General features: G+C 35.9%; 1 protein-coding gene across 1 annotated transcript in view; it reads left to right on the top strand.

Annotated features, from left to right (window-relative positions):
* LOC119785224 (cytosolic 5'-nucleotidase 1A-like) overlaps positions 1-9,397 on the top strand; it is a 36,908-nt gene extending 27,511 nt beyond the window's left edge. Inside the window, exons 6-8 of the mRNA XM_038287730.1 lie at positions 4,693-4,815; positions 7,044-7,228; positions 9,021-9,397. Coding sequence (XP_038143658.1) covers positions 4,693-4,815; positions 7,044-7,228; positions 9,021-9,377 — 665 coding nt within the window. The 3' untranslated portion in view covers positions 9,378-9,397. The remainder of the gene's footprint in view (positions 1-4,692; positions 4,816-7,043; positions 7,229-9,020) is intronic.
* Positions 9,398-12,169: the final 2,772 nt, after the last annotated feature.

Raw genomic sequence — 12,169 nt, 5'->3', positions numbered from 1 at the left:
CTATCATCAGGAATGTCTGCAGGCTCTGCAGGCTTTCTTTCCCTAATTAAATATGAAACAATATAGAAGCTATCTCCAGAAAAATAAAACAGTTCCTGTGTAAATAGTTCCTGTGAGAGATGAACATAAAAATCTAAAAGTTGGTCTTTATTTAGGCATCAGCGTGTCTCTTCTGTCCCGCTGATTTCCTGCTTTGATATGACAACGTTTCAGATCCTCAGAGGCAGAAGATAAATCCAAGATAAAACATATCAAAACATCCAAAAAAAGGAAACAAACTATAAGTGAATAGGTCCTACCAGCGACCTCTTTAATTTACTTTTATCTTTGTTTTATCCTTTTTAGTCTTGTATATTTATTTAATATTATGATTATTATGACCCACTTCTAAACAAAGCGTTATATTTTCTCCACAGCAGCAGATGTTCCTTTAGGCATTATCTCCTAAATAATCTGAGGTACCAGTTATCTGAATCATATATGGGTCTCTCTTTCTTTTTAATCTTCTGTTTTGTTTAGCCCCATTTAATCAGAGATGGGAAGTAACGAAGTACAAATATTTCAATACTGTACTCAAGTGGATTTTTACTTTACTTTACTACTTATTTTTATGGTGACTTTTTACTTCTACTCCTTACATTTTTACACAAATATCTGTACTTTCTACTCCTTACATTTTAAAAAATTGGCTCGTTACTTTAGTTTTGAATCATTTCAATGGAGTTACCGTTATTATTTTTCACGTCATCAATACCAAATTCAATCTAATTGGATGGGAATCTACGTTGCATTTGACGCACCACTACAAGATGAATCGACAGATTCGGCGGTATTCATTGGCGGCAAATCATTGCAGCTTGGTGGCGGTGGCGTTAGCATAGTAGACGACGAGATGATTGAAAATGAACACAACGGAGATCTAGTCCTATTTGGCAGACATCCATTTAAAATGTAGGCAACGGCATGAAAAAAGTGGTTTCTACTTTTACTTTTATACTTTAAGTAAATTTACAAGCCTGTACTTTGTTACTTTTACTTGAGTAAAGAAGTTTAATCAGTACTTCCACTTTTACCAGAGTATTTTTTAACACAAGTATATGTACTTTTACTCAAGTACGGAAAGTGAGTACTTTTGCCATCTCTGCATTTAATGTATGGAGGCACCAAAACCTGCTTTTAAGAAAACATCACAGCAGGATTAAGGTCTTATTTACTATTAGATTCAATTAAAATTAAATATATTTATTGTTGGCAGATTTTATAGAGTCTGCATCGTTTTCTTTTTAAAAACTGCTTTATTGAGGCCCGGCCTACATTTAAATTTCATGGAAATGTCATGGTAATTCATGTAATTATATTTTATGCAAACCGTTGTGGTAAAAAAAGCAAAAACAGCATACGCCTTTAGGTGTTTTAAATTGAGATTAAAACACATTTCTTTATAGAGGCCTTTAATTGAGCTACACTGCTAAAACGATCTAGAAATAAGCTAAAATTTCTTAAAATAAGTCTATTTCCCCTTAAATTAGGTAGTAGTAGTAGGTAAATAACATGATTTGCCAAACAAGATAGCATTTTTAGTCTTAATATAAGATAATTAGATATAATGCACTTGAAAAAAACTTGAAAAAAATGCACTTGAAATACAATACAATACAATGCAATTGTTTTTTTCTTATTTTAAATGTAAATTGTCTTGGCAAAGTATTTCACTTACTTCCACTTAATTCAATAAAAAAATGACTTATTTAGATTTAAATTTTTTGCAGGTTATTAAACATTATTAGTTAAGCCTTCAGTCCAACTTTCCTTTGTTTTTGTCAATTATTTTATCTTTTTTTTCATAATATTTTATTAATTCCCTTTAAAAATGTGTTTATGCCACTAGAATGTGCTTTTCCTTTTATCATGTATAGCACCTTGACTTTTCTTGCAATTGAAATGTTTTCTATGAAAAAACAGTAGAAACTTTTTCTATAAATAAACTGTAGGTAATTATTCTGAGGTCCAAAATGGTCCCCTGGTCCACTTTTGGATACACCTGATTTAGATCAAAGCATACTGTATCTAAATCTGCAATGGAGGTTATATTTTGTTGGTTTGTGTTTTCAAAATAACTAAAAATGTTATGGACCGATTTAGCTGAAATTTTCAGAGATGGTGCATTTTGTGATCAAATGGTCACATTTTAGTGATGATCCAGATCCCCTTATGGATCCAGGAAATATTTGAAAGACTCTGTGAATACAGACGCCTACTTAATAGGGAAGTCACAGTATGTAGTGCTTTTGTACATGTTGGCAATGTCCAGTTAAAGTCCAAACATAAATCGTATTCAGGATCTTTACTGATGCCCTGCATCTTCAGCTCAGTGGGGATAAATGCACCATGATTCTTAAAGTACTCAGTGAAACCTCCAAACTGGGTTTCAGGTTAATTCTTTAACCTTCAGCTCTTTATTCAGTAATTTCCTTCAACAATATTCTCAAACATTAATCCTGACCTTTGCAGCTCTGCTCTCATAAATATCATCCCGTTCCACCTGGGAAAGCAGATCTGATCCGTAATCAAGGATCTAATTACCTTCTATCAGTGTTCTGTCCTCCTCCACATACCTTATGTGCTCTGCTCTTTCAATCTAAGTTAAGAGCTCCTGCAGCAACAAAAAGTGTAAAAAGAAACTTTCCCTCTCGTCTTAATCCCCTCTTTGGATCATCTGTTGCAAGTTTATGCTTTAAACTTCTAGGACTCCTTAAATATTTGGGGAAAATCTCAAGCGCCTATTATTACTGAGTCGTAGCCTGCATTTAATGCTAGTAATCTATAACTGCACTTTTAAAGCAGTGCTAAGGAATTTTTAGTTTTGATTGATTTTGGTTCTGTCCAGATGACAGAAGCTGTATTGTTTGCCTGAGGGAAGAAAACATTTGTCTTTAGGATCAACGTAGGGAAAGCCATAGCGCCGTAAAATCCTTATCTTCTGCCTGCACTTTGATTAAACAACCTATCTGTTTCCGGGGGCTGTATGAAAGATTAATAGTGATGAGGTAGTTAATCTAATGGTGAAACAATGTCACGATAATCAAAATAAGAATCATTTAATTTTGGTGTTGTCCTGCTGTATTCCTGCACCCCCCCACCCCCCCCCCCCCCCCCCCCCCACACACACACACACAAGCAATGATGTGCTGACAAGTTTAGAGCCTTGAAACAGATAAATATTATAATCAAAGCAGGAAGTATCCCTGCAAAATGTGCAAAATTGGTCTCTAAGGGAAACTTAGATTTTGTCTGAACATCTGCCCTTTAGATCATTACCATTTGGATCATTTTAGATCAGTGCCCGAATGTCTAGTGGACGAAAAAGTAGTGGACTTGAAATTTCCCATAATACACCCTGAAAAGTAGTGATTATCAATGGACACTAGATGAGCAGATATAACCCAGAATGCTTTGCTTCAACTCTCCTCGCAAAGCATCATGGGATTTGTTATGCTGGCGACTGTCACTACCCGATCCGTCCCCGAAGCACGATCCGTTTTGCGCCTGCGCCATCGGCTCATTTGCGCATCCAGATAGACACCTGGGTCACCCTCGATTTTATTTTGTTAAAAAGACCCAAATGACGTAAGCAAACTAAAATATAATGTGTTAAAGGTTAATAATCTATTTCCTGAGAAATTAAATGGCTGAAAATCCTTTCTGTTTTATCACTCGTCTCTGCCTGATCTGGGCTCCTACGTTACTTCCAGGAGCTAACTTTTTCATCTTTGGATTTAAACATAAATCTAGTCTTTTTGAGCTTAATGTTTTCCTTTCCTGTTAACATGATGGTATAGTGCATAATCTAAAAAAAGAAACAACTACAATGCAGATAAACATGGTTTAATCATATATTGCCGGTCTGCTCTGAGCATGTCTGATGATGACGTTGGAGAAGAAGTTTAAAGAAGAAAACGTAAAAAGCATCAAAATTGTCTCACAAAAGTCATAAAACATTTTTTAAAGATGTTTATTAGCATTCTCTAGTTAGTTAAGGATATAAATAAGTAATTTTAGTACATTAATTTCATTATTTATGGACAACCAGATGTATATCTGTCTTGCATGAGCAGGACGGATCAAATAACAAAGATGGGCCGCAAACCGTGTGCGGGGAGGCGGAGTCACATGACTAACGGGGTGCAAAAAGTAGAGATCATCTGTCCAAATGGCCAGTTAACTGAGCTCACTATAAAGTCCACTACATAGTCCCCGCTCTATATAGTGATTGTGTAACGAACAGAAAAGGGGGAAGTGACGTGTGTTTTAAAGCATGCTGGTGAAGATTCTCTTTCATCCAGGTCTTAGTCATCCCAGAAAAGTTAAAAAAGAAAATCCACTGGACTTTGTTGTAAAGCATATTTGTATATTTGTAGTTGTTTTGTGCAGCAGGTTTACTGCCACCCTCCTCAAAGTCGCTTGGTGCTGTTGAAAGCGGTACAGACCCCTGAGGTCTATGACAGAGGGGTCATTCAACTATAAGTCGACATATAATCTACAACTTAAATATTTTATGAAGGCTGAAAAGTTGCTTAGTGTTTATTTAATGTAACTTGGTCTGTTAGCTGCTGATTTAAGGAATGTTGACATTTAGCACCATAATGGATTGAAATGAAAGACACTGTTGCCCTCTGTTGGTTTTGTTCCTAGACTTATTCATCGAGCGGTTTTGTATGACCGGAGGAAGCAGTCCGATTGGTTACCTGAAGGCCTGGCAGACCAACCTCTACCTGTCTGCAGACGCTGAGAAGGTCAGGGAGGCGCTGGCTGAAGGTGAGCAGCTGCTGATATGTTATAAGGACCTGTTTGGTCTACCATGTTTATAAGAAAAATGTGGAACATTAACAAGAATAAAAGAAGCTAAAGAAGGATAATTCAAATTTATTGCTTTTTTCTAATGACATTATGGGAAATCTTTGTATGGGGTGATTTTTTTAAACTTTACTGTTGCAAGAAAAGAACATGTTTTATAAAAAGAAATTATAAAAAGATGCTGTAGCAGCTCCCCAGCACTTGAATTAATTTGCGCGGTCTCGACGGGTGATTTCCAAGGTTTGTTTATTTTTCTTTGATGTGGACCATCAGTCATCTCAATCATCTTGCATTACCTCAGTCACCGTAATCACCGTGAAAACTAAACAGATATACAAATATTAGAATATAAACATTAACTTACAACACACGCTTTCACCAGGGAACGCTAAGTGTTGGTAGTGCCAAGCACATCTGACAGTTTGTTGAAGTCATTCATTGATACAATGATTTGCATGCTTTTATAAGGCCTGCCCTCATTTATCTACGGCAGCCTGTGAGGTACATAACAAAAAAAACAAACAACAAAAACAGCAAAACTTTACAAAGTGCAAATACAATTAAACAAACCACCAGTGCTAATCAAAACAGACAAATATTAAACAATCTGCAACATCCTTTAAATAATTTGCAATATATAGTCTACAAAAGTGAATAATTTAGGCAACTTAATTTAAATGGTTTACTATCCATTACAGATGCAATGTAGAAATTATCCTTTAAAAAACTTCCTAATTTAAAAAAGGTTTTGATGGGACCTTTGCTGTTTTCTCTCCTTTGATTTTTCTGAATTATTTCTTTTAGATTTTTTTTCACAAATTTTATACATTTAGTTGTTTTTTTTACTTCTCTTTCAGATTTAGTTTAACAAAAACAATTAATTCCACATTCTGTTTTACAGAATGATCACCTTCAATTCAAAGCCCAATAAAATGTTGTTGCTAACATCCAGCAAAGCAATAGAAATGCATCTTTGCTCCTCACTCTAGAAGAAAAACCGTCCCAAGGAGTAAGAAATAAAATAAAAGAATAAGAAATAAAATAAAACAGTTATTAGAAAATATGAAACCTGAAAAAAAATTAAACAAAATCTCAGAAAGCAGCAAAGGTATTCTTAAAACCTTTTTTATCATTACATTTTTTTCAAAGTTTCATTTATAGATTGCATTTATTTCTCTTGAATATTTTAATTTAACAAAAGGGTTTTGCTTTTGTTGTTTTTTCTTCTTTTGTTGTTTTTTTGTTTCTCTTTACAAAACATGTTCTTTGCTTGCAACAATAATGGAACAGAATTCCCTCCGTAGTGTTGCAGGGGGACTCTGTGGGACGCACTGCTAAAACCAACATAGGTTAACACTACTAAACCTAAATATAATCCAGAAGCCAAAAAGAGAACGTCTCCTCATGGGGACCAGTCCATGCTCCCTAAAAGTGTCTATAAGTCCCCAAAATGCAGCATATTCCAGGGAAGTTGTCCCCTCAGGGTTAGAAAAACATGGCCACACATAAAGACACAACATAGAGCCAAGCGGAGAAGGTGTGTTTGAAATTCTCCTAGAAAGCTTTTGCTTAGCTTTAAAACCTTTTTTTTAATATGGCTGCAAAACTGAAGTTTTAAAGGACTCTTTTTAAATCCATCCGTGTTAATTTAATCCATTGTGAATAGTTCTTTTCCCACAGAAAATACATTAATATGAAACAGAAGTGAAAGTGCTTTTTTACTGTTTTGGGTTCACAGCATGTGTCCACTTCCATGTACTGAAGTAAACACTGAACTATGCAGAAACACCGCCCACATGCTCCAGACCCCAGCATCAAGCCTTCGAGAACTTTTTGATGCATATTCATTATAAATTTTTATCTGTTCTGGTTAAAATAAAAATAAAAACATTGTTCATATCCTGTGAACAGCCTCATGGTTAAACCCTCCATGGCAGATTTAGGTTAAAGCAGTCATTCACATTTTCCAAACTTTTCTCCTCATTGGACGGGATGTTGATTATTCAGAATAGCCCTGCCAAAGTTCCCACTTGAATAGAATACGTAATCTTTTGGGGGAGCAAATTGTAAAATTAAAGGTGGAAAAAAAACAAACAAATAAACCTGTTTAGGATCACAGATTACATTTTTCTACCTTGAACTAAAATGAAAGCCTATAATGTGTCACTTGTCTTTCCGTATGTGTTCAGGGATCGCTGCTGCAACGATGTTCGTTACGGATAAGATCACAGAGGTGTCCGAGTCTCAGCTGAGAGTGGCATTTGATGGGGATGCCGTCCTGTTCTCTGACGAGTCTGAGCGCATTTTCAAAACCCACGGGCTGGACAAGTTCTTTGAACATGAGAGGGAAAACGAGGACATACTCCTGGATCACGTTTGTATAATTTTGTCTACATTCTCCTTCTGTGATACATCAAATGAGCCTTTAGAGCCTATAAAAGAGAAACCACTGATATCTCAACATTTGGCCAATTATCTGAAAATATAATATATCTATACTGTGGCTGAGAGGTGCAAACATGCAATAAACACATAAATGCGCAGGGAATACACAAATCATTGCAAATAGAGAAAAAGGGCAAACATGAATGTCAGCCTACAGTAGCCAAAAAAATAAAAAACACACAAAACACAATTAAAAATGGAAAAAAATGAAAAAACGGATTACTCGCCTTCCTCCGCCTATGACACAGCCAATCAGCTTTTAACCACAGCTCCACGAAAGCCAATCGGATTCTAAAGTTCATCTTAAAAGGCCTGCGATTAGACTCGTCTGCTACCTAGATGGCAGGCGGCGGATGCGCTGTGTGACTTCATTCAGATGACCCCGTTTCAACCCGCCTCCAGCCCCTCCTCCACCATAGTAGCTAAAGCTTCATCAGAGTGTCATTCCTCCTGGACTCTTACTGTCTCATCTTAAACGGTCCGGCAGAAGACCGCCATGTTGAGCCTGGTTCTACCAGAGGTTTCTTTCCAACGGGGAGTTTTTCCTCTCCACTGTCGCTTCATGCTTGCTCATCATTGACAGGTTCTCTCAACCTGTGTTATCCAACTGGACTTCCATCCTCCAGGTCCCTGAGTGAAGCTCTAGTATCAGCTCACTCAGTCCACCGGATCTCCCCATAAAGCTCAGCAGACCGTCTCGCTAACCAGCAGTCTACAGACTGACCAACTTCATCTATCTCCACTCCACCACCAGTTTCAGACCTGGGGGGGAAACAGCTCTGTTCTTTGCTCCTGTTCCTGCATATCTATCAAAATTAAGCGCTTTGTTTCCCGCCGAGGTCTGAGCGCCAAAGACTAAGTAATTATATCAATAAATTTCTTCTAATTGTCTTTTCTCTCCATGTGTTTTTAGGGGATTAAAATGTCTTCGTAAATGATGCCACCACACAAAACATATGCAAAGGAATAAATCTGCAAGTACCAAAAACTTCTGCAGGCCAAGTGAAAACACTAACAAAATACTCAAAAGATTAGAGGCCAGATCTTCAGAGGGATTGTGTATCTTTGTACAGCAGAAAGTAACTTTAAAGAAGATGCTAAGTGATTTGCATTCACAACATGCAAAACGACTTTCCAAATCTAAAACCCAAATGCAACTCTTTTTTTTTTTCATTTCTGAAAGTCAGGTGCAAAATCATTTGCAATTAGCTCATCTTATCAGGCAGAATCAAAACGTCTTAAAGTTTGTGGATCAATCTTTGTAAATCACATGCAACAGGCACATATGTTGCTTGCACAACATAATCTTTGCACATGCAAATTATACCCAGCATTTTTCCTTTGCGTGTGCTTCGAGTTTTCGTGAATATACCTCTTATATTACATACATACATATATTTGCAGGGCGTTTGCACCTCTCAGCCATGTACAGGATAATTGCCGAGATGAGGGCAACTATCCAGCCAATCAGAATCGAGTATACACCTAGAGCATAGTATAAAGTCCCTTAAAGACAATTTGATGGAAACCTTAATCTTTAAATGCATTATTTAAAGTGAGCAATATACTTAATGCTTTTAGGGAAAACTAAGTTTAATTGACATGTGGTAATTCAATTGATTAGCTATTAGCAAGTGTCTTTGAGCTGCATGTTAGAACAAAAGATCCTCAATGAATTATTTTCATGCGATAAAGTTGTCATTTCTTCTCCCGCTCTTCAGGGCCCCCTGAAGGGCTTCCTGGAGGCTCTAGGGAAGCTCCAGAAGAAATTTTATGCCAAAGGCCAACGCCTGGACTGCCCCATCCGCACATACTTGGTCACGGCTCGCAGCGCGGCGAGCTCAGGGATCCGAGCGCTGAAGACGCTCAGGGCCTGGGGGCTAGAGATTGATGAGGCGCTGTTCCTCGCCGGCGCCCCCAAGGGCCCCATGCTGGAGAAGATCAGGCCACACATCTACTTCGACGATCAGATGTTTCACGTGGAGGGAGCGGCAGAGATGGGCACGGTGGCTGCACACGTTCCGTATGGGATCGCACAAAAATACAGCAGGCAGCAGAATTCGAGCACAGGAAAGTAAAGAATAAAAAAAGAGAAAAACTAAGAACTTTAGATGACAGCAGAAAACAAGGGAGAAACATCTTCGAGTGGAAGAGAAGCTTAACTTATACTGTTAAATGTTCCTACTTTATATGGGCTGAGGTCAAGGAGAGGTCTGGAACCTGAGGTGACCTGAAAGCCAACATGACTGTCCCCTATAAAGATGAAAGCCTATGCTGTCTGCTAGAGGGTTTTAGGAAAGCCTGCCTCTTATAGGACAGCAAGGGTTAATTCACCATTACTCTTTAAAACGAAAGCTTAACTGACTCCAATACACTGAATGTAGAAGAACTATAAGCACAAACCAGACGTATTATATACAGGGTAAACCTATGATAGAGATTTACTGTAGTGAAAGAGATTTAGTAGTTCTGGAAAGTATTTTTTAACTAGGATTTCACAGAAATGTAAAGAAAAGCTGTAAATTGAATGTAGCTTATTTTGTGTGATTTTCCAAAAGCCATAAAATGCAGATGCTGCTTTAAGGGTAGCAGGGATTGTATGGAGTTCATTTTGATTCATTATTGTTGCAAGCAAAGGGAATGTTTTGCAAATGGAAATTTGAAAACAAATATTTTATCTTCTGAAATAAAAAAAGAGTCCAAAAAGGATTTGAGAGTAACTTTACTCTTTTACTTGTTTAAAATTTATTTGAAATGTTTTATTCTATTTAAAATTGTATTCAAATGTATTTTTTTAAACCTAAATTTTATATGTTTAATTTCTGAACTAAAAAATAAAAATTAAGGGGGAAAAAAAGTTGAAAATATAGAATCTGTTAAAAAATATATTCAAAATAAAAAAAAAATACATTTGAAGAATACATTTAAAAATAATTTTATTTGATTATAAAAAAGAAAACAACTCTTGAAAAACAGCAAAGTTACTCGCAGAGCAAGTTTTTTTAATTATTCCTGGAGTACATTTTATTTCAATTTACAAAATATTTTGGGGTTTTTGCTCTCATATTTCCCTTAAAAGATGCTGTTTGCTCGCAACAACATAAAACATAAAAAATAAACTTTTATAGCTTCCCAAAAGCTTAAAAGAAGGAGGCAACAGTAAAAGAAGGGGTTCAGTTTGACAGATCATGTGTAAACTTTCGACTTTGTGTCAAGGAAAAATAACAGCAACCTTTCCTTATGCACCACATGTCGGTGGCAGCATCATGCATGTGGATGCTAAATCAGTCACGTTAGACGACATGTTTGAAGCCATAGAAGACCTTAGGCCGAGAGCGGATTGACCCTTCAAAAGGAAAACAGCTCCAAAGATACAGAAAAGCCCCAAATTAGATACAAATATTGGTGTGTTTAAACAGGCTGGTAAAGATAAAAAAAATGTAGAATCTTGAAGGCTTGTTTATAAAAGCTCTCCTAATGTGCCAAGCTTTTGATTGGGCAGAAACATCAGTCTCTCGATGTGCAAAACTGGAGGAAAGAGAACTGAAGAGAGGAAATACCTACAAACCTACAAGTATGCTGCAAAATTTATATCAGAATAAGTCCAAATTTCCTGAATCAGGCGTATTTACTCTGAATTTCAGTAGGTAAATAAGATGATCTACCAATGGAATGAGTACTTAGCACTTAATTAGATCATATGCACTTAAAATAGGAAAATGCAATTATTTTTTCTTATTGTAAATGTATATAGTGTTGTTTCACTGGCAAAGTGTCTCTTACCTCCTCAATTCAAGACAAAATGCACTTATTTTAAGAAAAAAATGACTTATTTAGATAAAAAAATTTCCCAGTGTATTTACTTAGTAATGCTGAGTACACAACTGTGCCACAATGTTCATATTTTTATTTTTAACTTACCTTAGAAACGTTTCCCTCTTTAGCTTTTTGTGGCTGTAACGTAAAGTGAAGTCTAGCAGCTCTGATTAACAGCTGGAAAGCACTGTAACATGATGTACTGCACTGAAATGTACTTCCAATGGTTTCCTGGTACTATGCAAAAAATATTGATGTAGCTTTAGCCGTACCTGCACTCTATTAATATTATTATGAATGTCCTGATAGATAATTGTATTTGAAATGTTCCTGTATGAGTGCCTTCAGTATTAATGTTTGCACAAGATTTTACACCAAGATTAAAATTTTTTATGTATTATTTCTAAAAAGGTAAACAGACTAGAATTGCTTTTTTTTTCTTGTTTTTGTTTTCTAAACCAAGCAGAGGCTGAGGTAGATCTGCAGAAAACATTATTGACAACTGCATTATCATGGGATGATGTCAGCAATGTTTTTATATAGAGTGAATTTTGATCCATTATTGTTGCAAGAAGAGGTTTTGGGAGTAACCTTGCTTTTCTCTTAGATTATTTAAAATTCATTTTATTACAGTTTTATTATTGATTTTTTCCCCCCATTATTTCACACATTTTATATTTTTATGCTTTAAGTTTTTCAAGCTTTACTTTTAAAATTTTAATTTAGATATGTAATTTTCTTTTTTTTTTTTTTTTATCCTGTAGTTTCAGATTAACAAACTGCCTTCTTTTCAAATTTCTTTTATGGATCCCATTTTTTGGGCTAGGCCTTCTTCCTGTATGTTGCAGGAAAAAGGTCCTGGGTTTAAATTCCAGGGTCTTTCTGCATGGAGTTAGAATGCAATTTGTAAATCAAAAATGGAAAAACAGAAATTACTAATCTGTAAGAAAACTAATCATAGAAAATTTTGATAGAATAAAAATAAAAAAAAGAAATCTAAAGTATTATTAAAAACACAATCTGAAAAAAGTGTGAAGCTATTCTCAAAACATTT

Source organism: Cyprinodon tularosa, unplaced genomic scaffold (genome assembly GCF_016077235.1).
Source record: "Cyprinodon tularosa strain WSP-4 unplaced genomic scaffold, ASM1607723v1 ctg244, whole genome shotgun sequence".
Classification (NCBI taxonomy): domain Eukaryota; kingdom Metazoa; phylum Chordata; class Actinopteri; order Cyprinodontiformes; family Cyprinodontidae; genus Cyprinodon; species Cyprinodon tularosa.
Note: the sequence above shows the minus strand (reverse complement) of the source record. Positions and strands in the feature narration are given on the sequence as shown.